This window comes from Thalassophryne amazonica, chromosome 13, assembly GCF_902500255.1.
Source record: "Thalassophryne amazonica chromosome 13, fThaAma1.1, whole genome shotgun sequence".
In the NCBI taxonomy this organism is placed as follows: Eukaryota; Metazoa; Chordata; class Actinopteri; order Batrachoidiformes; family Batrachoididae; genus Thalassophryne; species Thalassophryne amazonica.
The window spans coordinates 22,638,839-22,666,515 of NC_047115.1; the positions used below are offsets into that span (position 1 = coordinate 22,638,839).

The 27,677-nt window shown below is 42.7% G+C and overlaps 2 protein-coding genes across 2 annotated transcripts in view; both read left to right on the forward strand.

Annotated features, from left to right (window-relative positions):
- The window catches only part of ccser2a (coiled-coil serine-rich protein 2a), a 98,386-nt gene that overhangs the window by 65,254 nt on the left and 5,455 nt on the right, over positions 1-27,677 (forward strand).
- On the forward strand, positions 13,118-14,370 carry LOC117523211 (keratin, type II cytoskeletal 8-like; the record flags this gene model as incomplete). Its single annotated transcript, XM_034184662.1, has 1 exon — positions 13,118-14,370. A coding segment is annotated over exon 1 (1,068 nt), but the record flags the coding sequence as incomplete, so codon positions are not given.

The following is a 27,677-nucleotide window of genomic DNA, read 5'->3' on the forward strand; positions in this document are numbered from 1 at the left end:
ATGCTCTTCAAACACAACTTGAGAACAGTGTCACTGTCCTACATTAGCTCACTACACTGGGCTCTTGCTATAAAAGTAGCTCACAGCCAACCTGGTACTGGGCGTTCCCAGTCCTGGTCCTCAATGATCTCTAACCTGTACCTCGTTTCATCTCCCTCTTCTACCAGATACTGACTAGCTAGCTCATTCAGGTGCACTCTGCCAGTCAAGTGCATGTTAAGGTCTCAGAGGACCAGTACTGGGAATCCTTGAGATACAAACAAACCAAAATGATTGGTAACCAAAAAGCATTTTGTACAACAGTTGCCATGGCAACGATGGAAATATCAGGGTCAGTCGACTTAATTGGAATCTGCTCCACAGGGTGAACAGTGTGATGGCCCCTGCCATCTTAATGTATTGATGGTGTTGCTGATTAATGTGTCTAACCTTTGTTTAACCTGGAGTACCTGATGTGTTGTGTAACACAGAGGTTTACGTACAGTCAGTTTGGGTCTATCCCTGTGCTCTGTGGTCCTCTGTCTTTGAGTGGTTCTTTGATTATCTTCTAAATGAAAATGTTTTCCCAGACTGCTGTCTCCTTTGACTGTGTTTTGCAGGTTTATGGGATGGCATTTTACTGTTCAGAGCATGCGGTTGCTGCTAAAAGGTTAGCTAAGGCTGCTTGCAGCATGTAAACAAATAATGAGACAGGAGTACTTTTTTTTACTCCACTCTTTTTGCCTTTAGATCATTTTGAAGTCCTTGATATTACACTGACAGGTTCAGCTCCTTCAGCAAACTCAGGTTTGCATAATTCTAAATATAGCCCTCCAGTTTTAACTCATGTCTTTCATATATTTTTTCAAAGCGGTTTTGTGAGTCAGCCTCTTAGTATTCTCACTCAGTAACCCCACCCCCCCACCGCCCCAGCACAAATATTGTGTTGTTCCTCAAATGCATATTCACAAGCCTGATTGTTTTCACTTTCCAGGAGTCTTTTCCTCCAGTGTAACACAGACACGTGAACGGACTCATAATCCAGTGTTAACTTTATTGTTTTCCTCCTCCTGCTCTCCGAAATGCCCTTTGTGTTGATTCTCCTCCCCTCTGACATTAGACGTGCTGGTGTATCAGAGCGTGGAAGTCGCACTTGCCCTCTGAGGGTATTTATGAGTGCTGAGCGAGAAGGAACAGCCAAGAATAATTTTGATGTCAAAGGACACAGCCTGTAAAGTTTTTATATGGCTTTTCTGATGATACCTTGTGGCCTCATCAGTAGCCCAGTGGGTAGCGTATACACTTTAGTGGCGGGAGGTCAAAAGGTGGGGGCCATGCCAAGAAAAAGAGCATCAACTTAAACATCGACTTCAGTAAAACATCTGTGTGCTTTTAACTCTAGTTGAAAAGCAGAGTTCATGACCACCAACCCATGCTGTCATAAGCTATATTCAAGCATTTGTTACACTCTCCTCAATGGATTGTCATTGTGTAGGCTGGTTTCACCGATTGTAGTTTGCGGATTCATCTCCTAACTTCTTCACAGTTTGTAGGACGGGTTTGGCAACATATCAATGCCGTAGGGCTGCAGCTCCTCCACTTTCTTATTTTAATCCATTTTGTGCCCTACAGCATGTTCTGAGAAAAAAAGCCGCATATGCTTTGAGTGTATCTCTGTTTATATGAGAGATACAAATAGTAGACCAAACAGTTGTTTTTTGAAGCCACAGTGGAAAAGCAGTCTTACAGTCACTGGACACTTCATTAGGTACACTTGTTCAACTGCACATCGAAGCAAATATCTAATCAGCCAGTTGTGTGGCAGGAACCCAATTCATTTATGCATATTGATGTTGCTAAGTAGATCTGTTGAAGTTCAGATGGTAGGCTCATCATCTGGTGTCAGTGAACACATGCTTCTGTTCTGCCTCATATCAGGCTGCTCAAGGTTGTGTAATGGTCACGGAAGTGCGTTCTTTTGACATGTTGATGTGGACTAAACCCACAGACTGTGAGGAGTGCTTCCTGCACCTTATTGAATCGATGACATGAAACATTGAGGCAGTTCTGAAAATGAAAGCTGTCCAACCTGGTCCTAGCATAGTGTACCTAATAAAGTGGCACGTGAGTTGATATTTGTGTACATCTGTATGTGTTTGTGCTTTATGTGTGTGTGTGTGTGTGTGTGTTTGTGCTTTGTGTGTGTGTGTTTTCATCTTCTGCCTTTGGTGCCCAAGTGTGGGCACATGCAATCTGTCTAAACAATGAGTTCATCAGACTAAGGACTGAGGTAGCGACCTTCTTAATAACCCAGATAAACAAACATACAAATGAGAAGCAGCAAAGAAACAATGGCATCACAAAAGGTTGTTTCATCAGCCAGACGTGGAGGATAATTGCAATCCTCCCTCCTACCTTTCTGCTTTTTAAACACCCTTCTTCTTCCACTCTTCTTTGTTGTTTATGTCTCCTACTCACCCGGTCATTTTCCTTTCTTTTTTCCTCAGCTCTGTACTTTATTTTGCCATGCTTTTTCTGTAACTTTTTCATTTGACTCTATCTCTTTGATATGGTTTTAGATCGCTTTATTTTCACACATAAGCAGGGAGAGAAAATTACACTTGAAAGGGCGGGAGGAGTGGTGGGAACAGAGGACACACAAGACAGCAGAGGTAGAGATCCACAAATGAAAGAACTTTGGGGTGCTCACACATTGCACAGTTTTTGGCTACCGTCTCAGACTAAAGTATTCTAGTAAGACCAAAATATTTCAAATTCAAATTTATTAATTTATATAGCACCAAATCAGGACTAGTTGCCTCAAGGCGCTTCACAAACATAATTTAAAAGGCAGAATAAAATGAATTAAGATTAAAACAAAATAAAAATTTAAAACAAATAAGTAAAATAAATAAAAAGAATCAAAGAAGACACACAATCGTATAAAATACTAATGATAAAACAGGGAAAAAAGTGTTTCTTCAATATAGCCTTAAAAGTCACAGAGTCCGACTGTCGGATCTGCACAGGCAGATCATTCCACAGAGCTGGGCCGCGGTGAGAAAAGGCTCTGTAACCCGCTGACTTTTTATTCACCCTAGGGACGCACAATAGGCCTGCAGTCAAACCTTCTGCTTGGTGTCACAAGTCTGGCAGCAGCGTTTTGAACCAGTTGAAGACCCCTTGGTTTTAAAAGATGAATAGCTGCATAGCTGTGGAAAGTAGGGGTGCTGAGGGTGCTGCAGGTGTCACGGCACCCCTCCCACATTTGCCATATGACAAAAACAGAATAACAAATGATCATTTTAAAACATTTAAAATTCTTTTCAGCTTATTTACACAAACATTTAATCTTTGATTTGTTGATGTTTATAATCTACTCTGTGCTCTGTCACAGAGTAGGTGGTTTAAATGAACTAATTCTATGTCAACACAATATTGTGTTTGGCCTTTTTGGACGTTTTCTTTTCAGCTTAGCAAGACACTCCTGTGCAGCACCCCCAACCCAAATCCTCTTCCCACAGCCATAAATAGCTTACTTGTAGAATTCACAGGTGATTCAGCACAGGTGCAACTGTGTTTGTAAGTCAGACAGGGTTGCACGCTACATTAAGGTTTTACAGTGTCAGAAATTCTACAGAGCTATCACCAATAAAACCACCAGGAATTAATATTTTTGGCAGGTTTTTGTCTGACGTATTGATAAGAACACTAGAAATATTTCAGAAGCCATGTAGAGTGAGCAGTCAGGTCTTTGGCTGCCAGCACCTCTGAACCCAAAGAGTTTGGCCTACAGAGTATATTAAAGACACAGTTGCAGACATAAATTGACACAAACCTTGACTAAAATCTGCTTTGTCTGCACGTATTTCATTTCAATCATGTTGTCGTCGTGGCGATCCCTCGGCATACAGTGTAGGCCCTATGAGTCACCTTTTTTCCACAAAAGTAAACATTTATGGCCACTTGTAAAAAATTGTCTATGTGTACAGTGCATCCGGAAAGTATTCACAGCGCTTCACTTTTTCCACATTTTGTGTTACAGCCTTATTCCAAAATGGAATTCATTTTTTCCCTCAAAATGCTACTCCCAACACCTCATAATGACAACATGAAAGAAGGTTTTTTTTTTTTTTTTTTTTTGCAAATTTATTAAAAATAAAAAACTTTGAACATATGCATAAGTATTTACACCCTTTGCTCAGTACTTTGTTAATGCACCTTTGGCAGCAATTACAGTCTCAAGTCTTCTTGAATATGATGCCACAAACGTGGTGCACCTATCTTCAGGCAGTTTTGACCATTCCGCTTTGCAGCACCTCTCAAGCTCCATCAGGTTGGATGGGGAGTGTCGGTGCACAGACATTTTCGGATCTCTCCAGAGATGTTCAACTTGATTCAAGTCTGGACTCTGCCTGGGCCACTCAAGGACATTCACAGAGTTGTCCTGAAGCCACTCCTTTGATATCTTGGCTGTGTGCTTAGGGTCATTGTCCTGCTGAAAGATGAACTGCCCAGCTTTTCGAGGGCCTGGTGAACAACCCAGTCAATTGCCATCATGGATTTGCGACAGGAAAAAGCAAACAGTCTGCGAGTCATAACCACAATATTAAGAGGAAAAAAAGCAGGAGAATGAGTGACGGACATCACCCTGCTGGGAGAAGGTTTTTTTGTTCAGTGTTCAGGTGAGGTCCTCGCTGAGCCAGGTATTTAAAGCTGCTCACCCTCTCCATTTCAAGCTCCTGGATAAATGGTGGTTGATGAGGTCTCCTCTCCTTTCATGTCCACTAACAAGTCCTTTGTCTTCATCTCTACAACTCCCCCTGGATGAGACATCAGTGCATCATAGGTTACTTTGCCAACTAAGGGGTACCCATTTCCAGCTGGGTGGACTGGGACATGGCAGATGAAGTGTCTTGTCGAAGGAAATAAACAGGTAGCCTGAGCTGGAATCAAACCCAGGTCTACTTGTTAACCCACTAAGCTGCCTGTTCTGCACCAGAGCTCTGTCACTGGTATATACATTTTTGTGCAGTCTAAATTGAGGATATGTGTGTGTGTGTGTGTGTGTGTGTGTGTGTGTGTGTGTGTGTGTGTGTGTGTGTGTGTGTGTGTGTGTGTGTGTGTGTGTGTGTGGCGGGGGGGCTCTGCATGCAGTCAGTGCATTTAATGCTTTATATTGAGGGTGGCCACACTTCTGCCTGTGAGCTACTTTTAAAATGTCCAAATCAAAATCATCTACCTACATTATAAATGTGAAACATACATTGGCTCATCTATTAAACTTGGAGGAGAACTGTAGTAAAACCTAGTCCCAGAGCAGTACTGACTCAGATATTTTAGTTGTTTAAATTATTATTATTATATTAATATTATAAGTACTAGTAGTAGTACTTATAATAGAGCTTTAAAGAAAAGTGTAAAAATGTCTTTGTAAAGCTTACTGCAGGTGTTCTACTGTCATTGCACTTTGAGACAGATGCGACAACAATTGTTTTTTCAACTCAAAGCTGCTTCATGAACAGTTCGCAGCATCAAACACTAAATGTAGGAGATGTGGGAGGTTTGGCTGAACCCCCGACTTGCCCATGCCTACAGGCCAGTTTTCATACCATGCGATCAACCCACACTATCTTTGCGATCGACGCATTGGGCACCCCGCTTTAGACAGAGTGTAAGACAGTATGTTGGATAGTGAAGATTTTAGTTTACTGTTTAATTTCCAAATATGACACAAATATCATTAAAATGCAATCAAAAATGCAGTGTATGGAGACTATGAATGGAATTGGGAGAGAGAGGAGGATGGGATGTCAAAGTGAGAGAGAGGCAAAGGAGGGATAGGAGGCCTGAACAAAGTTGGAGATCAGCGCTAATTGGTAGGGGGTCAAAGAACCAATTCTGCCTCAGGTCCCGATCTTATGTCACCTGATAGATCATCCATGTCTGTCTTCTTGCATCATGGACGCCAGCATACACACTGACACAGATTCACAAATAAGTCAGCATTGAGAGTTGAGGATTTAATTGATAAAGGTAGTGTCAGGGACTTAGTATCGTGGTACCTCTTAAATACTGCTGGAACACGAAAAGGTTGTAGGATTAGAGAAGACAGCTTTTACTTTCCTTTTAAGTTCTTGTCCTACTTTAGGAGGTTTTGCCATCTGCTTTGGAGAAGTGGGTTACTTCTCAGAGTACATCACACTTTGGCAACATTATTATTGTTTTAATGGTTTTTTTGGACAATCCAAAAGAAGTCAGTTCTCAAGAAAATCAAGTGTGAATTTATCACACATAAAACAATTCTTGGACGTTTCACTTCAGTTGGCTGTAACAATATACAGTCCTTCTTGGAAGTATTCACAGCACTTCATTTTTTCCACATTTTGTTATGTTACAGGCTTATTTGAAAATGGATGAAATTCATTTTATGCTCAAAATTCTACACATAATAACCCATTTTTAAAATTTATTTATTTATTTATTTTGCCATGAAGCTCAAAATTGAGCTCAGGTGCATCCAGTTTCCACTGATCATCCTTGAGATGTTTCTACAGCTTAATTGGAGTCCACCTGGAAAAAAAAATGAATTTACTCCATTTTGGTATAAGGCTGTAACATAATAAAATGTGGAAAAAGTGAACCGCTGTGAATACTTTACTGATGCACTGTAGACACATGGCATTTTTGGGCATTCTAAATGTAAAATGCTTCTGTTTTATCATGCTAGTTCACATGTGAGTACAGTTCTTAACAAAACCACTTAGATTTCTCTATTCTCTTTAATTTTTACATTTTCAAATGGCCAAATTCAGTCCAAGCTGCAGCGTTAAATTTTTGATGAGGATATTATAATTTGAAAAGCCCTTTTATTTTCCCAGCTTCAGCCTCCTTGTTCTTGTGAAGCGTACAGCGCCAGGTTGCTACATTCTCAGCACCATCATGCCGATTTTCAAGTTTAGGGTGTTCACGCTCTCTTTTCTCGGTATAGAAAACTAAATTACTGACAGGGAAAGCTGCTGCATAGTTCTAATAAAGGAGCCATAGCCTGTCAGAATCATTCAAGAAGCCTCCAACATGGCCTTGTTCTCATTGCTTAATGTTTTCATTTCTGCAAATGAAACCCCTACAGGAGGTTTCTGCAGACCTCCTGCTGAAACAGCTGGTGGTCAAGGATGGACATGGATGAGAGCAGATCAGGGAAACTCATTCCTCCCCTAAAGGGGTTCTGAAATAGCCTAGGTGGGACCTGCTGGGCTGGACTTGTTTTCTTCTTCTCTCTGACAGTTCCTCTGTGTCTCTCTTGTATATTAGAATCCAATTTGAGAAACTGGTTGCTGGTCCTGCTGTCTCCTCTCTGCCTCTCCCTGCGGGGAAACACATTTTTGGATTACTTAACCTCCAAGCTGAGTTGTATATCAGTGGACATTTATTTTTTTTCCAGACGTCTGTCTGTGTACTGTGACTTTCATATACTGATGAACCAAAATGTGCACATGGACAGGACAGGAATGATACGGCAATGAGACAGGCAACAATTATTTTATTTTTTTCGTTGCCTACGACAGTGTTTTTCTAATGTGGACTGCAAGTTAACAAGAGGCAGTATAGCATAGTAGCTTCCTCAGTAATTCTCAAGAGGGCTCTGCTGAGAAGCCAGGACTGCTGACAAGCTTGAAGAGGCGACAGACATATTTTTATGAATCAAACAGCCATGACTTGAAGGATAATATCAACATTGACATGGCCGTATATATGTATCTAACAAATATGCTCAGCATTATTGTCATCCTTGAATTTTAATTACAGAATGCAAAATGTGTTGAGAAACACCTGCAAAGTAACCATTAAAAAAAAAAAAAATCTAAATATTTAAGAAAATCCAAAAATTATTGACCAGCACAAGATGCTGAAGTAAAAAATAAATAAAATAAATATATAAAATCTCCCTCTGTTCAGTGCAGTAGCTTAGCTGTTCCTAGGACTGCACTCTTTTGGACAGAGACCTCTGATGATGTGCCTGGAATCTGCTGGAGCCACTCTTTCAATATGGGGGTTACAGAGCCTAGTTACAATCACTGTCTTGTAACAGGAACGTGAAATGGCAAAAATCAACAAGCAGATGAACGTATTTTCTTAAAAAAAAGAAAAAGCGCTGTGATAACTGACCAAATGGCATTTGGTAAGGCGTATTTCTACCGATATGTGAGTGGAAGTGGCGTATCTGTCATACTGTTGGCTTGTCCTGGTCCTGTCAGCGTGCCGCTCCTCAACCTGCAACCCTCATGGCCTGACACGTGTGTCCTGTCAGACGTGACATTCAGATCGCCTGCTGCATGTCCAAATGGACTGACGGTCCGTTTTTATGTATTTCCACACAAGCACACACATGCGCATGTCCGTCATATAAATAAATAAAATAAATTAAAAATTGAATTGGAAAAGTGTAAAAAAAAAAAGACAAAAAGCAAACTGGATGCTACACCATTGTGTGTGTGTTTATATATAATAGTTTATAGGAAGGAAGTTATTCCGCTCCCTAAAAAATCTGTGCTTTAGGAATCTTTGGTCAAAAAAACAAAACAAAAAATTTTTTTTTATGAATGAAGGGTTGAATAACGACATTGTTTTTAACTCTGTCTGTGTGTTTGTGCATGACTGTGCTAATTAATTCTGGTGGTTTTTCTGTGAGCATGCATGCTTATGTGGGTGCTTTGTCCTTTTGTCATTTTTCCTGTGTAGGGGTTGTTGCCTGCCCCCTTGCTGTCCTCGTGGCAGGCACAGCACCAGAGCTTGACCCGTACCAGCATGCCCCAGCACAGACAGAGTGAGTCACTAACACCCTCTCCAGCCTCATCTCCATCTCTTTGTCAGACAGAGTCCTTAGTGGTCTAGAAATAACTGTTTAAGTAGTTTTTTTTATATAGGCCCCCATTTACAAAAGTAGAAAATTACTGAAAACACCTTTGTTATGTAAGCAGAAGTTTGGAATCACAGGTCCAGTCCTCCTACATGTTTTTTTTGTTGTTGTTTTTTTATATGGAACAGAAACAGCAATAGGCAAAATGTCCTTTTGTATTATTTGTTTAGAAAAACACTGTTAACATCATAAATTTCCAAAACAATTGCTTTTCTGGCAACCTTTCATTGTACTCTGGTCTTTTTTTTTTTTTTTTTTTTGCTGTGTTCATCTTATCAAATTGCTGGATTGCTAACATTGTTTCTTCAAGGTCGCAGGAGACCTCCAAAAGCGAGATTAAAAAGTTGCACAACTGAGCAGACTGAGTAGCATGCACATGCAATGTATCATCTCTACAATAAAACCATACACCAGGTTTGAATCAGGGACATATGCCACACTTTGCATTGCGCTTGTTTATGAAAGGACTTAAGCTTGAGGAAACAAGACTCCCTCTGTGCCCTGAGCTTTTCTGTCTCCTGTTTAAACTCTAGGTCTGTCCATGTGTGCACTTTCAGTGCATGAGATTTCCATGTATTCAAGATTAGTACGTTAGTCCTGCCTTGCTGCCCCTCCCCCACATTCAGACAGCAGTACTAACTGCATAGCTGATTACTTATTTATTTTTCAAGATGTGGACAGCAGCTACTCTTCAGAAATTTGTTGAAAAATCTCAGAGGGTAAATATCCCTATGATCAAGAAGGTGGTTTGACTAAAATCCACATACATCTAGGTTTCCTTATATGAGAGCCGTAAAACCTGTTGAAGAAAGACTCCGCTTGTTTCAGAGGAGGGAGTGGGTATGAGGCAGACTGACAGAGGAAGAAGCTTTGCTTATGTCCTGAAATGTGGAGTTACTGTGACATCTCGTGGCACATGCATATATTGTATTAATTTGTATCTTGCACAGTGTCTCCACAGTATATCAAATTAATTTGAAATCACATATTTGCATATTTGACAGGGCCAACATTTTGCATCATACTGAAAACTACACCACTATGCAAAGGTTATAGTGGCTGAAGATAGAATATTGTAGCGAATCAACTTCATTCAACATCAGATGAGCCACAAAGAAAAAAAAAAAAAAACACAATCTGTGTATTCTATTGATCTTCAGGACAGCTAGGTATGTATGTGGGCAAGTGTAGCTATTTTAGCCTCTATCAGGCTGAATGGTCTGGAACTGCAGGACACAAATGTATGACTCAAGCAAACAGCTCTGGTTTTTACATGGTTTTACTGTAGAAGACAGCAGAGGTCGGTACACGAGTAGGCAGTCCAGGAAAGCAGCAATACAAAAAACATCAGGCAATCAGGCGCGGTCAAAGCAACAGGCTGGAGGTCAGGTACACACAAAGAGGCAGGCAGAACTATGGAACGCAAGAACAGAGCTGGATTGAAGGCACAAGGCACGACAAACTGGCGAGAGACAAACACCCAGTGAGCTAAAATAACTGCAGGTGGTAATCAGCAAATCAGGGACAGGTGTGCATGGAAAGCACCAGAACAAGGCGTGGCCAGAGAAAGAGAGAGAAAGAAACACTCAGCAAGAGAAGAAGCCCACCAAACGCAATAAAATGCAAAAATAACTAACAGCACAAAAGAACAAACAACCCAGAACACCAAGCAAAACTCAAACCTTGACAGCCTCTAATGAAAGCATTTGTGATTATGCTGGTTTTTAGCATGCTGTTAAATTGTTCATCCCATAGCAGTGAAGTAATGAACAAGTTCTTTGATGGTGACATAACTAGTTATGGGATAATGAAGAATGAAATGAATGAGTGCATCATCTGATCGAACCCCCAGCACCCTGGGTAAACCTTGATAAGATTTACTGCAGAAAACCTTTCCAAAGTATAGTTCAGTGACCTTGACCTTTGACCTTTTGATCACAAGGACAGTAGGCTTCTTGGGGTTAATATGCCAAACATACATATCACATTTGGTGACAAACAGTTATAAAAGAAGTTATAAAAGAAATTATAAAGTTATAAAAGAAATTGCTGCGCTCCCAGGATTTTTACAAAGCATCCTTCAGTGAACTTGACCTTTGACTTCTAGCCCACTGGCTGCTCCGTGGGAGAAAGGCAAAATCATGTGTAACTTTGGCTGGAGCTATGAAAGATGTCTGTTAGTTTGTATTTGATTTTAAAGAACACTGGAGCCACATTTTGTTACTTAACTGCTGTCACCCCTCATGCTTTGACATTCATTCTAAATTAAGATCCCATAATTTAATATAGGAAATGTGTGTTTGTCGGCAGTATTTATATGTAGCCATTTCCTGCATCTTTATAATCATACAGAGTCTTTGCTTTGGACATGAAAAATGAAATGTTTAGAAATTTTTTGCACATTTGCCTGAACTTTTTTTTTTCTTTTGGCACCAATTGGACATCATGTGAAAGACATGTCCACAGTCACAACAAGCTCTTAGTGAACCCAGACAAAGTTTTTGTATTGTTCTGTGCTGATGAGGTGCCTAGTAGCAGAGGCAGGTAAAAGAGGAAAAAAGTGGGTAAATAGACTTCATAATCAGCACACATGTGAATGTGTGAAAAGCAAAAATGATAAACAGAAGAACCCACGCTGTGTTTTGATCTATCCTGGCGAGGCTCGGGCTTGAATAAACGGCTGAGGTGTATTGAATGTATCACGGATTATTTTTCCTCAGGTTCTTTCATTGTCAAATGTACTGCACGTTTTTATTATAGATTATTTTGGGGTGTGCAGCCAGTACATTCTGAGTGCCGGTCCCAAGCCCGGATAAATGAGGAGGGTTGCGTCAGGATTTGTCAACTATGCAGACTGTTTTGAAACACAAGGTTCGGTCAGATCGGCACACAGAAATGATCACACAGACTGCATTTTGCTAGAATAAAAAGGCGTATATTTATTCCCCACAAAAGCAGTTACATCAAACACAAGTGGTTGCAGCGCATTTTTCTCTTACCATGACGCCTTTAAGGTGGAGAGCCAACACCTTCAGCAGAGTGCGCCTGTCAACCGGCTGGGCGTTCGTACGTTAACCCGCAGCAGACTCTGTTGAAGCATGGTTCTACTCCCTCTTTTCTAGTGTGTCCGCGAAGGGAGGGTGAGTGGCCAACTCAACCTCCCTGGCGCACATAATTTCTTTAATCAACAGGCATCTGAAAGTTATTTCAAAGATATAATAAAAGCAGTTCTTCACTCCCAGTTCAGAATGATCCCAGCATGCTTCACTCCCAGTCGTTAGTGGCTACGAAAACAAAGTCGTGCTATCAGTGTAATAATAAGTACATCCAGCTCTTCGCTCCCAGTTCAGACTGACCCCAGAGTGCTAAAACAAAATTAAACAACAAATACATTCTCAGGGTTACGTTAAGACAGGTGCAAAACAGCACAATAACATTTATTATACATTCCACTCTTGGTGTTTTGCACCAGTCAATTTATGTAACCAGCAACAGATTCAGGTAAGGCTGGGCTCCAGCCTATTCCAACGATTATGTCCTGCCATAGCATTTCCCACATTTCTTCTAGTGATTCACAAACAAAATTTTGCCCAAACAATAACATTATATTGGTTTACTCCAAAAGGATCATGAATTAACAGTGTCAGTTTCATCGCATTCGTTGAAATATTACCCATTCCACCTCTCGCCTTAAACGTATAACATAGATACATGTAAAAGTGTTACAAAAAGTCATCACACATATTGCTATAATTAATAGTATCAAAGGTGGCACTAAGGTACTCCTGGCAGTGACAGACATCCCTGAAAAGATATCCCACCAATGATGTGCTGATGCTTGCTGTACTAATTTTGCCACATGTTTTACCCGGTCACTAGCTATCAATGTAGACACCATGAGACTGGAGATGTTGGACGTATGTGACTCTATTAATTGCTGAATTTCCGTAGATTGTTCCAATGCGCATTTGAAACGCTCCAGGGAAAGACTCCATGGGGAATGCAATACATCCCATTGTACCGAAGTCAGCCGACTTGATACAGAATAATTAGTCAAACGATACGTCCGGTCTCCCCAATGCCATAAGTGCACATTGTTCAGGCAGCCAGTAAACGGAACCGAAGGTACTTGTGAATTATTTTTCATTGTTGCAACACACAGAGCATGTGGGCCGATCTGCCACAACATTTCTCTTGGCCTGGGAGGTGGTTGAGGGGCCATACCCGCTGTACCCGCTGCCACTGCTGTAACTGTGAACAAGAGCCTGCTGGCCCCCCTGAACCTCGAGATTGACCCCAATATCCAAGCTGTGCGCACCCAGGAAAAGGAGCAGATCAAGACCCTGAACAACCGCTTTGCCTCATTCATTGACAAGGTTCGCTTCCTGGAACAGCAAAACAAAATGCTGGAGACCAAGTGGAACCTGCTGCAGGGTCAGACCACCACCCGCTCCAACATTGACGCCATGTTCGAAGCCTACATTGCTAACCTCCGCAGACAGCTGGACAGCCTGGGCAATGACAAGATGAAGCTGGAGGCCGACCTGCACAACATGCAGGGCCTGGTTGAAGACTTCAAGAACAAGTATGAGGATGAAATCAACAAGCGTACCGAGTGTGAGAATGACTTTGTTCTCATCAAGAAGGATGTCGATGAAGCCTACATGAATAAGGTTGAGCTGGAGGCCAAGCTGGAGGGTCTGACAGATGAGATCAACTTCCTCAGGCAGATCTATGAAGAGGAACTGCGTGAACTCCAGAGCCAGATCAAGGACACATCAGTAATTGTGGAGATGGACAACAGCCGCAACCTGGACATGGATGCGATTGTGGCTGAAGTGCGATCTCAGTATGAGGACATCGCCAACCGCAGCCGCGGTGAGGCTGAGACATGGTACAAGACCAAGTATGAAGAAATGCAGTCATCTGCAACCAAATATGGAGATGACCTCAGAGCTACCAAGACAGAAATCTCCGATCTCAACCGCATGATCCAGAGACTCACATCGGAGATCGATGCCGTCAAAGGACAGCGTGCCAACCTTGAGGCCCAGATTGCTGAGGCTGAGGAGCGTGGTGAGATGGCAGTGAAGGATGCTAAAGGCCGTATCAAGGACCTCGAGGAGGCCCTGCAGAGAGCCAAACAGGACATGGCCCGCCAGATCAGAGAATACCAGGACCTGATGAATGTCAAGCTAGCTCTGGACATTGAGATTGCAACCTACAGAAAACTCCTGGAGGGAGAGGAGGACAGGCTGGCCAGCGGCATCAAAGCAATCAACATTTCAACACAGAGCTCAAGCTACGGTGGTATGCCTTTGGAGAGCATGAGGAGCACCTACTCCAGCGGGGTCTCCAGTGGGTTTGGCGGATACAGCGGCGGCGGTGGCTACAGTTACAGCAGTGGCAGCGGGTACAGCGGGTATGGCCCCTCAACCACCTCCCAGGCCAAGAGAAATGTTGTGGCAGATCGGCCCACATGCTCTGTGTGTTGCAACAATGAAAAATAATTCACAAGTACCTTCGGTTCCGTTTACTGGCTGCCTGAACAATGTGCACTTATGGCATTGGGGAGACCGGACGTATCGTTTGACTAATTATTCTGTATCAAGTCGGCTGACTTCGGTACAATGGGATGTATTGCATTCCCCATGGAGTCTTTCCCTGGAGCATTTCAAATGCGCATTGGAACAATCTACGGAAATTCAGCAATTAATAGAGTCACATACGTCCAACATCTCCAGTCTCATGGTGTCTACATTGATAGCTAGTGACCGGGTAAAACATGTGGCAAAATTAGTACAGCAAGCATCAGCACATCATTGGTGGGATATCTTTTCAGGGATGTCTGTCACTGCCAGGAGTACCTTAGTGCCACCTTTGATACTATTAATTATAGCAATATGTGTGATGACTTTTTGTAACACTTTTACATGTATCTATGTTATACGTTTAAGGCGAGAGGTGGAATGGGTAATATTTCAACGAATGCGATGAAACTGACACTGTTAATTCATGATCCTTTTGGAGTAAACCAATATAATGTTACATTAGACCCCACAACATCGGGTTTTGTATATGAGTATATTGTTTGGGACAGGTATAATCACGACTATATTACTCAAAATTTTGTTTGTGAATCACTAGAAGAAATGTGGGAAATGCTATGGCAGGACATAATCGTTGGAATAGGCTGGAGCCCAGCCTTACCTGAATCTGTTGCTGGTTACATAAATTGACTGGTGCAAAACACCAAGAGTGGAATGTATAATAAATGTTATTGTGCTGTTTTGCACCTGTCTTAACGTAACCCTGAGAATGTATTTGTTGTTTAATTTTGTTTTAGCACTCTGGGGTCAGTCTGAACTGGGAGCGAAGAGCTGGATGTACTTGTTATTATTACACTGATAGCACGACTTTGTTTTCGTAGCCACTAACGACTGGGAGTGAAGCATGCTGGGATCATTATGAACTGGGAGTGAAGAACTGCTTTTATTATATCTTTGAAATAACTTTCAGATGCCTGTTGATTAAAGAAATTATGTGCGCCAGGGAGGTTGAGTTGGCCACTCACCCTCCCTTCGCGGACACACTAGAAAAGAGGGAGTAGAACCATGCTTCAACAGAGTCTGCTGCGGGTTAACGTACGAACGCCCAGCCGGTTGACAGGCGCACTCTGCTGAAGGTGTTGGCTCTCCACCTTAAAGGCGTCACGGTAAGAGAAAAATGCGCTGCAACCACTTGTGTTTGATGTAACTGCTTTTGTGGGGAATAAATATACGCCTTTTTATTCTAGCAAAATGCAGTCTGTGTGATCATTTCTGTGTGCCGATCTGACCGAACCTTCAAAACACAGACTCAGAATCTAATTCCCATACCGGATCGGTCGCGGCCCGGGTTAACAACGTCCGCCACCAGTGCTATGGCCCAACAGGGTGCCGGTGGAAATTGGGCTACTGCTGGGCGAAGACGATGACGAAGAAGAGGAGGAAAACATTGCCACGAACAGCGGGAGAAGAAGAAAACTAGAAGGGTGGAAATGAGAGTGGGGACTTTGAATGTTGGTAGTATGACTGGTAAAGGGAGAGAGCTGGCTAATATGATGGAGAGGAGAAAGGTAGACATATTGTGTGTGCAAGAGACCAAGTGGAAGGGAAGTAAGAGCAGGAGCATCGGCGGTGGGTACAAGTTGTTGTACCATGGTGAGGACAGGAAGAGAAATGGTGTTGGGGTCATTTTAAAGGAAGAGTATGTTAAAAGTGTGTTGGAGGTTAAGCGAGTGTCTGACAGGGTGATGAGTGTGAAGTTGGAAATTGAAGGGGTGATGATGAATATCATCAGTGCATATGCCCCACAGGTAGGTTGTGAGATGAAGGAGAAAGAAGATTTCTGGAGTGTGTTAGATGAGGTGGTGGAGAGTGTGCCCAAGCATGAAAGAGTGGTGATAGGAGCAGACTTCAATGGGCATGTTGGTGAAGGGAACAGAGGTGATGAGGAAGTAATGGGTAGATATGGTATCAAGGATAGGAATGGGGAAGGACAGATGGTAGTTGATTTTGCAAAAAGGATGGAAATGGCTGTGGTGAATACCTACTTTAAGAAAAGGGAGGAGCACAGGGTAACATATAAGAGTGGAGGAAGGTGCACACAGGTGGACTACATTCTTTATAGGAGATGCAAGCTAAAAGAAATCACAGACTGTAAGGTGGTAGCAGGAGAGAGTGTCACTAGACAGCATAGGATGGTTGTTTGTAGGATGACTTTAGAGGTAAAGAAGAAGAAGAGAGTGAGAGCTCAACAAAGGATCAGATGGTGGAAGCTGAAGGAGGAAGACTGTTGTGTGAAATTTAGCGAGCAGGTGAGAGAAGCACTAGTTGGAGGGGAAGCAATTTTGGACAACTGGAAGAGTACTGCAGATGTGGTGAGGGAGACAGCTAGGGCAGTACTGGGTATGACATCTGGACAGTGGAAGGAAGACAAGGAGACTTGGTGGTGGAATGAAGAGGTCCAGGAAAGCATAAGGAGAAAGAGGTTGGCGAAAAAGTTTTGGGATAGTCGGAGAGATGAAGAAAGTAGACAGGAGTACAAGGAGATGCGGCGTAAGGCGAGAAGAGAAGTGGCAAAAGCAAAGGAAAAGGCATAGTGTGAGCTGTACAAGAAGTTGAATAGTAAGGAAGGAGAAAAGGACTTGTACCGATTGGCCAGACAAAGGGACAGAGCTGGAAAGGATGTGCAGCAGGTTAGGGTGGTAAAAGATGCACATGGTAATGTGCTGACAAGTGAGGAGTGTGTGCTGAGAAGGTGGAGGGAATATTTTGAAGAGTTGATGAATAAAGAAAATGAGTGTGAGAAAAGGCTGGATGATGTGGCGAGAGTAAATCAGGAAGTAAAAGAGATTAGCAAGGAAGAAGTGAGGGCTGCTATGAAGAGGATGAAGAGTGGAAAGGCAGTTGGTCCAGATGACATTCCAGTGGAGGCATGGAAATGTCTAGGAGAGATGGCAGTAGAGTTTCTAACCAGATTGTTTAATAAAATCTTGGAAAGTGAGAGGATGCCTGAGGAGTGCAGATGAAGTGTGCTTGTTCCTATTTTCAAGAACAAGGGTGATGTGCAGAGCTGCAGTAACTACAGAGGCATAAAGCTGATCAGCCACAGCATGAAGTTATGGGAAAGAGTAGTAGAAGCTAGGCTTAGAAAACAGGTGAAGATCTGTGAGCAGCAATATGGTTTCATGCCGAGAAAGAGCACTACAGATGCAATGTTTGCTCTGAGAATACTGTTGGAAAAGTACAGAGAAGGACAGAAAGAGTTACATTGTGTGTTTGTGGACTTAGAAAAAGCTTATGATAGGGTGCCAAGAGAAGAGTTGTGGTATTGTATGAGGAAGTCTGGAGTGGCAGATAAGTATGTTAGGGTAGTGCAGGACATGTACAAGAATAGTGTGACAGCGGTGAGATGCGCAGTCGGAATGACAGACTCATTCAAGGTGGAGGTGGGATTACACCAAGGATCAGCTCTGAGTCCTTTCTTGTTTGCAGTGGTGATGGACAGGTTGACAGATGAGATCAGACAGGAGTCCCCATGGACTATGATGTTTGCAGATGACATTGTGATCTGTAGTGAGAGTAGAGAGCAAGTTGAGTCTAGTCTGGAGAAGTGGAGATATGCTTTGGAGAGAAGGGGAATGAAAGTCAATAGAAGCAAGACTGAGTACATGTGTGTGTGAACGAGAGGGAGCCCAGTGGAATAGTGCAGTTACAAGGAGTAGAAGTGGTGAAAGTAGATGAGTTTAAATATTTGGGGTCAACTGTTCAAAGTAATGGAGAGTGTGGTAGAGAGGTGAAGAAGAGAGTGCAGGCAGGGTGGAGTGGGTGGAGAAAGGTGGCAGGAGTGATTTGTGACCGAAGAATATCAGCAAGAGTGAAGGGGAAAGTTTACAAAACAGTAGTGAGACCAGCTATGTTGTATGGTTTAGAGACAGTGGCACTAACAAAAAGACAGGAGGCAGAGCTGGAGGTGGCAGAGCTGAAGATGTTGAGATTCTCTTTGGGAGTGACAAGAATGGACAAGATTAGGAATGAACATATCAGAGGGACAGCTCAGGTGGGACAGTTTGGAGACAAAGTCAGAGAGGCGAGATTGAGATGGTTTGGACATGTGCAGAGGAGGGACCCAGGGTATATAGGGAGAAGGATGCTGAGGATGGAGCCACCAGGCAGGAGGAGAAGAGGGAGACCAAAGAGGAGGTTCATGGATGTGCTGAGAGAGGACATGCAGGTGGTTGGTGTGACAGAGGAAGATACAGAGGACAGGGTGAGATGGAAACGATTGATCTGCTGTGGCGACCCCTAACGGGAACAGCCGAAAGACAAAGAAGATTTTAACAGAAGTGTTTACAGCTTTAAAGTGGCATCAGAGTGACTTGGCTCCCACCTTGAGGTAACAAACTAATTAAGAAAAAGCATTTACAGAATTTCTGTACAGTTGGTTGAAACAGCTTAAGACTTAAAATGACAAATCTACTAAAATGTCATTGGTTTTCACTCAGGCATACAAGATGAGAGAGACAACAGAGGAAAACAAGTGTATTTTTGTTTGAATAAACCAATAATTCTCTGACATCCCCACTGGGAGCTCTGACTATAAACAGAGCAGCTCTGACTTCCTGCCAGTATTAAATCACAGAAAAGTACAGAAAAGACAAAGTGCCAGCTCAGAGATTAGTGAAGGAATTAGAATTGTTGTACAGGTCTCTGTCAGCACAGGATGCAGCAGTTACATTTTGTGTGTGGCCTTTTCTTCCCTGTTTTAGCTCAGTATGACCTAAAGAGTTTTTTTAACCCTTCAGAATTGTTTCATATGTGTCTATGACCACTATTGTGCTCCCTGTCTCTCTTTCTCTCTGTATTTATGCTGTTTCTCCATTTTCTCTGCTCGGTCTTTCCTGTCTGTAAACAAGTCTCCCATGTTTTCTCTCTTCTGCACATAATGCTTTTTGCAAGGAGTGGAGCCCCTAGTGCAGTACTTCACTGACAGAGCGTGGTACAGTAACCCTTTCTTTAACACGGAATCAACATGCTGCTGTCTCAGCAGCCCCCCCCCAACCCCCCCATTCTGTGTTTTGGCATGATGTTGTGCACGTGAAGCATGCGCCTCTACATCTGCATGTTTTTTTGGCACTCAGCTGCTGTTTTGTATACATTTGTGTGTAATATCTTTATTTGGTGCACATTTGGGCTCTCTGAGATTTTATGGGTCAGGTGTTGAAGTTTTAGCGATCTCATTAAATCCTTTCTGTTTTTCATATTTAATTTAACTGTTCTCTGTGGGATTTTGACATTTCTGCCTTGCTTTATGCTTGTAGATATTACTGGGAACACTGTTATCTTCGTTCTAGTGTGTTCTGGTTTAGTAAGCAATGTATATATGAACCATAGCCCATGCATTGGTAACTCATTCTGAGAAGACTTTTTTTAATATATATATTTCTCATGTGAACAGGCCAGATGTAATCAGTTAATTACTTTTCAGTACCTGTGAACAATGGCTAGATAAAAGCACCATTTGTAGTATGATGCTTCTTTTGGGTCTTTTATCTAATTTAACCTCAGAGCTTCCACAAAATGCACATTTATGCATATAACTGAGCTACAGGTAACACCATCTCCTCCCTGTGATTCCCAGACACAACCAAAGTCACTGGTTGTGTCTGATGTGTGATTAATGGAAGCAGGGTGCCATCTAGTGCTCGCACCTGCAATGGTGCCGGCAGAGCCACCAGAGGGAGCCCTACTTCCTTTACCCATCTGCTGTCCAGCAGATTCCCTTCAGACCCCGTGTCTACCAGTGCTGGGGCGTGAAGGGTTAAATCCCCACAAAGGATTGTTACTGGGATTCGTGCAGATTTGCAGGGTTTTCCCGTGTGCGTGTTATGGCCCACCCTTAGCCCAGTTTCTAAGGACGGGCGTTGTAGTTTGACCGTTTTAGGGCAGTCCTTCTGCATGTGCTCGCAAGAGCCGCAGACAAAACACTCCCCGCGGGCCAGCCTCCTTTGTCTGATATTTGATTTTAATTTGGCCCTGCTCGTGTCCATAGCCTCCTCAGCAGGGGGAGCTGTAGCCACACGGAGCTCTCTGGCAGTGAAGCGTGGGGACGACGTCACCTTGTCGGAACCGGAAGGGGGAGGGACGGCTCGTGCCCGGTCACGCCCCCCGGCCTGCTCCCGACGATGCTCGTTTAAACGGTTGTCTAAGCGTATAACTAAATCGACAAGCCCGTCAAAATCCCGCGGTTCCTCCTTAGCCAGTAGGTGCTCCTTAAGGACCGGGGACAGTCCATTTACAAAGGCGGCGCGGAGCGCAACGTTATTCCAGCCGGACCTCGCTGCCGCGATGCGGAAGTCGACTGCATACTCGGCTGCGCTACGGCGCCCCTGTCTCATCGACAGCAGCACGTTCGAAGCGGTCTCGCCTCTGTTGGGATGATCAAACACTTGTTTGAACTCCCGTACAAACCCAGTATAAGACGTTAGGAGCCGTGAATTCTGCTCCCAAAGCGCTGTAGCCCATGCGCGTGCCTCTCCTCGAAGCAAATTAATAACATAAGCCACCCGGCTAGCGTCTGATGCGTACATGACAGGGCGCTGTGAAAAGATGAGCGAACACTGCATGAGGAAGTCCACGCACGTCCCGACACAGCCCCCGTACGGTTCCGGAGGGCTTATGTATGCTTCAGGGGACGGTGGGGGGGTTCGTTGAACGACCAGTGGAACGTCTGATACAGGCCCAGGACCAGCCAGAGGAGTGGCTGCAGCAGCGCCCTGATCGCGCGCTTCCACCCTGGCGGTGAGAGCCTCCACCCTCCAATTAAGGAGGACACTCTGCTCAGTCACTAAATCTAACCGAGCCGTGAAGGCGGTTAAGATCTGCTGCAGCTCACTCAACACGCCTCCCGCTGACGCCTGCGCTCCTGGCTCTTCCATTGGCCGTTCAAGCTCGGGTTGACGCCCCTCGGAATCCATGACGATGGCCGAGAAATCCTGTTGGGAAGGTGTCGTAGCACGGACCCACAACAGGGGGCGCAAATGAACGGACAATGAATAAGCCAAAAAAGGTAACAATTTAATGTTGTGATAATACACAACGAAACGTACTGTAATCTGCACAGTCAATTTAACACCAGGTGACGTGTGGGCAGGCTCGAAGATAGAAGACCCCCGACGAGAGAGAAGCCGCGTCCCTACACGGCTTCCACCACCAACGGTCTGAAGAACACCGGAGCCGCCAAGTCCCGAGTCCCCAGGTGGCCTCTGTCTTCGGCTGTCGACCCTGGTACTGCTGGCAGAAAGCAGAAATATGATGAGTGAGTGTGAGTCCGCACACTCAGTAAATCCACAGTCAGAGAGGGAGGAAGCACCTCCACCTCCAATCACACACTCGTGCAGCTCCTGTTTGAGCACTTATCTGGGTGGGAGGTGTTGCGAAGCTGTCGCTGAACACCTCAAACGCCACCTCCACAGACGAGTCTCACCGACAGGAAAACGGCTGCAAAGAAGAGTTTAGTCAGATACACAGTCTTAAGTTCACAGAGAAATTACCTTGGTAATGGTAGTCGATTTCTTGGCGGGGAGGTGGAGTTGCAGTCCGGCTTTTATGGTGGTGATGATGAACGAGTGACAGCTGGTGCAGAGGATGAGTGACAGCTGTCACTTCTTCTGGGTCTGGCGCCCTCTCGTGCTTGGAGCCCGCACTCCAAGCAGGGCGCCCTCTGGTGGTGGTGGGCCAGCAGTACCTCCTCTTCAGCGGCCCACACAACAAAGTCTAATCTTAAAATAGTGATGTTTCAGTAAAATGTCACAAAAAGTGAAAAATAAACCCTTTGCGCTATTCAGATTCTCATAAACAAAACAAACAGATGCATGACAAAAATTCAATCTTTGACTTAGTCTCGAGCTGAGACAGCAAGAACAGGAAGGAAAGAAGTAGCATAGAAAACGATAACTCCTTCTAAAATTTTAGTAAAGTAAATTTAAAGAAATTCAACTTTATATACAGTTGTACTCAAAAGTTTACATACCCTGGCGGAATTTTTGTTTTTTGGCCATTTTTTCAGAGAATATGAATAACACAAACTTTTTTTCCCACTCATGGTTAGTGGTTGGGTGAAGCCATTTATTGTCAAACAACCAGGTTTACTCTTTTAAATCATAATAACACAAACTACCCAAATGACCCTGATCAAAAGTTTACATACTCCTTTTCTTAATACCGTGTGTTGCCCCCTTTAACATCAGTGACAGCTTGGAGTCTTTTGTGGTGGTTGTGGACGAGGCTGTCTGATGGCAAAGCTGCCACTGAATTTGTCTTGGACTTTATTTACATTAATTACAAAGAAATACAAACAGTATGGCACTTTATGGTAAATCTGCATGGAGTAGAAAGTTCTCAAAAACTGAATGACTGTGCAAGAAGGAGAAGAGTGAGGAAAACCACCAAGACACCCAGACAACCCAGGAGAAGTTATGGATTTATGTGGCTGTGATTGGAGAAATTGTGCACAGTGCAAGGTTTGCGTTTTGTATCACTACTCTTAGCTTCATAGTGGAGTAGCGCAGAGAAGGATTTTCTTTCACCAAAACAGATCAAATCCAGGCTTGCATCTCAGATGTACCTTCTGGCAATTTGTAGCTAAACTTTCAGGTCTTCTTTTTAAGAAAATCCTCCTCTATAGCACTTCATCATGAAGATGGATAACTGGTGATACAAAATGCAAAGCTTGCACTGTGCATAATTTCTCCAATCACAGCCATGTAAGCCTATAACTTCTTCTGGGTTGTCTGGGTGTCTTGGTGGCTTTCCTCACTCTTCTACTTCTTGCACAGTCACTCAGTTTTTGAGAACGGTCTACTCCATGCAGATTTACCATAGAGTGCCATATTGTTTGTATTTCTTTGTAATTGATGTAAATAAAGTCCGAAACATATTCAGTGGCAGCTTTACCGTCAGAGAGCCTCGTCCACAACTACCACAAAAGACTCCAAGCTGTCACTGATGTTAAAGGGAGCAATACATGTTATTAAGAACAGAGGTATGTAAACTTTTGATCAGGGTCATTTGAGTAGTTTGTGTTGTCATTATGATTTAAAAATAGTAAACCTGGTTGTTTGACAATAAATGGCTTCACCCAACCACTAACCATGAGTGAAAAAAAAGTTTTTGTGTTATCATTAATATTCTCTGAAAAATGGCCAAAAAACAAAAATTCCGCCAGGGTATGCAAACTTTTGAGCACAACTGTATATTTTTTTTTTTCTTATTTAATGGCTTTTTTGTGTTATAGCTAATTCTAGTCATGACTGTGCCATTTCCATTAAGGTACAGGACTTGCAGGTGGAGTAAACAATGAGCCAACAGTGAGGGGAAAAAATATTTCAGGAGGACAAAATACCCAGAAACCATTTGGGGTTCAGATGGATTCCATTCTGTTCTGGTTCTGTTGTGTGACGGATACGGTGACACCCATGTTCCCAGACTCTGACCTAAGTGAATTCAGGTCGATCAGAATTTCAAATTTTAGAAACCATGTGATCTTCTTATGACTTACATTTTTCCTCCCCCGCATTTTTCATTTATATTGATAATCTTGCAATTTGTTGGTTTTTTTTTTTTGTTGTGGAGGCTGTTAGACTAAAATGACATGTTCAGTCATCTACAAGCATTATACCAAAAGTGGTGCTTTAATCCACTGAGGGAGCCACCTGAAACACCCTGTTTGTTGTGGAAGTAATAACCTTGTTGGTTCTAAAAGCATTCTACATGTGTCCCGAGCGCATTTATTTTAACTCCACTAGTTAGGACATCAGTTGAAACACTGCATGCAATGGACATATCTGGGCAGTCTCATGGGTTGTGTAATAACACTGTTTTCATAGGTAATACACAAACACATTTCAAATCTACATTCTTCACTGCCAGCTACACCGTATTCCTGTCAGGTTTAATCTAGCTCTGAAATAGATCTGCCACCCTGTTGCCACTCCCATGTGACTCTGCACTGCAATCATCTTGTCTTCCAAGTGACTAAATGGGGATCATTTCCATTCTTATTAAAATCACTCATGTTGCTGTTCTCATCACACACATGCAGCAAACAAAGACACACATAAAACTTGATGGAGATGGCGTTTGTTAAAGTGGACCCTCACTTCTTCCAGATGTCTGTAGATTGTTTTGCAAATGGGTCAATTTCTGCAGGAAACGTGCATTTTCTTTTGGATTGATAGCTGTCTTCGCAGCGGAGTGTTTTATTTTCTCCCTTTAGCAGCACAGTAACAAGCTCAGAGTGATTGCTGCTAATGATTAGTTTCCTTGGCAGACAGTTGCAAAACTGCATCAAAGTGGAGGATGATATCATAAAGGTACTGCACGATGCTGTCACTGACAGACTATTTCCGGCTGGTCTACTTATAGTTATAAGCTCCAATGCAAACTGTACTTTTTTGCAGTGGTATAGTTCTCCTGCAGATGAACATTTCAGCCCATAATTTTTTATTTTACCGTCAACTGCAGTAATGCTAACTAAGAACAAAAAAGGAGCAGCAAAGTTTTTTTTGTTTTTTTTTTAATCTATAACACTTTAGTGCAGTTTGCTCCTTTAATAATGTCCTTACAATCTCATTGAGCAATGATTAAGAGAACATTATGAAAAGACTTGAAAACACTTTCTGTTGTGCTTTTAAATGAACTGCGATTGCTCACCCACAGACTGAATCATCCTTTAAGTGCTGGAGCTGAAAATATATCATAGCTTGCAGGCTGTTCAGATCCATTTTCTGAAGTAGCTTAATTACAGTATATTTGGAAATGTGTCAATAAACTTTACAAACTGTGTACTTGCATTAAAAAAGATAACATGCCGCTAGAACAGTACACGCACACTAAGAGGTACCATGGGGGTGAATAGCAGAGGAGTGGACGCATTGTGTAAGGAGACCAGGAGATGGAGCTGTGGCCTCGGACATCTCCTCCGACCTCAGTAACAGGAGCTTGACCTGCACAGCTGTGCGTGCACATTCTAAAAGAACATGTAAATGTTTTTGACTTCTAGCAGATCATAAATGGAGTGTGTGTGCTTTAATGATTTGTGGCTCCAGACTGATTCATTTCTACTCCACCTACAGATGTGCAAAGAACCTAAGCAGGAACAAGGCCAGTTCTATGCTTTCAGATGGCCAAAAGAGCCAGTAACACCATCTGTGCATGCCTTAGAGCAGGTAGTCTCATACTTAAAATGGCATAATGGTTTTGTAAAAAGGAAAAATTCTAAGCTATTCACAAAGTCTATATATAAATGATGTAAGAAATATGTTCACACAGTGGCTAATTCACAGTGCTCTTTTTTTCTAATCTGGACATGTTTTCATTACACTTAAGGAATACAACTACAACCCATCCCTTTAACACAATATTATATAAGATGGTTATTATTATTATTTTTTTATAATGGTGACTTAAAACAAAATTCCTAATGAAATTCAAAAGTAAATGGCTGAACTTTAATACGCATAAACACCCCTTATTTTAATTATGTTTAAGAACCCTGATCTCAAGCTGTTGATGACATTTAGCACCAGTGCTGTGACTGTTAAGATTATGCAAACGTATTAGTTATTTTCTTTTTAACCAATGCACAGTATGCGCTAGCGTGTGTACAAACTCTGCACAGTGTCACCTTTTAAATACAGCGGTGGGTATTGCAAACCAAAAAATTAACTTTGATAACCATTAATCCAATAACTGAAAAGTTATCTTTTATGACGCTGAACCAATAAACTGCTAAAAAATTTACCTTTATTACAGATAACCGATAACTTTTAGTATTGATTTGGACACGGCCACATCAGATTACACTGTCGGCTTCTGGTAAACCAGTTTCACTTTTCACTGCTGGGTAAATTCAAGGATCACAAACATAAGAATCCATGAAAAATGATTGAATAAAAAAATAAAACCCCAAACACTGTCATCTTTCAATAGCAGTAAAACACAGTATTAGAAATCACAGTTTATCTTGGTATTAGATACACCGTCATTTATGAACTAAAAAGTTGCTGCTTTTTTCACATGCTTTTAACTCTGTGGCTTAAACAACCAAAATACATCCATTAATGCATTGACTGGCAGAGTAAAATACACGTAGTAAATATAAATTCTTACCTGTTAGTTTCAGTGGGATTCATCTGAATAAATAATCCACATAAAGCGTCCTTTTTAAAAAAATCCAAAACAGTGTCTAAAGGTGAAGAAAAGTCCCTCTGTACACACAGCTGCGCCGTGAGAGTTCCTCTCCCCCACCGAGTCTTGATGATTAAATTACAGCCACAAAGAAATAAAATAATGTTAAAATTAGTCCGTTTTGTTTTTGTGTTGAGCAGATTCACTCACTGTAACGTCCAAAGTGAACCTGAACTACACTACCAACAAAGCTCCCTGCGTCGACTGGCCAATCACATCTTGCACTTAATGATGATGTCATCAGCAACAGGCAGCCAGTTTGCTACAAACACACAATCAATCAATCAATTTGTTTTTTTATATAGCGCCAAATCACAACAAACAGTTGCCCCAAGGCGCCTTATATTGTAAGGCAAGGCCATACAATAATTATGTAAAACCCCAACGGTCAAAATGACCCCCTGTGAGCAAGCACTTGGCTACAGTGGGAAGGAAAAACTCCCTTTTAACAGGAAGAAACCTCCAGCAGAACCAGGCTCAGGGAGGGGCAGTCTTCTGCTGGGACTGGTTGGGGCTGAGGGAGAGAACCAGGAAAAAGACATGCTGTGGAGGGGAGCAGAGATCGATCACTAATGATTAAATGCAGAGTGGTGCATACAGAGCAAAAAGAGAAAGAAACAGTGCATCATGGGAACCCCCCAGCAGTCTACGTCTATAGCAGCATAACTAAGGGATGGTTCAGGGTCACCTGATCCAGCCCTAACTATAAGCTTTAGCAAAAAGGTGTTATGTGTTGATGCGGGTTGAGGAGCGGACCTGCGTCAGACGGAACCCAGCGCTACAAATAACCAGAAAAGCGGTTCCAAAAACAATATATTTATTTCACTCGCTGTGCTTAAAAAGTGTAAAAACAAAAATAGCGTCCTTCTGGTGGAGTGACTGTTGGTACGCTCTCCAGCGCCTGCAAGGATCAAAGCCCGGCGCTCCTGGACCCACTACCACTGTCAAACACCCCCCAGGTGGACACGACAAACTGACTCTTTGTG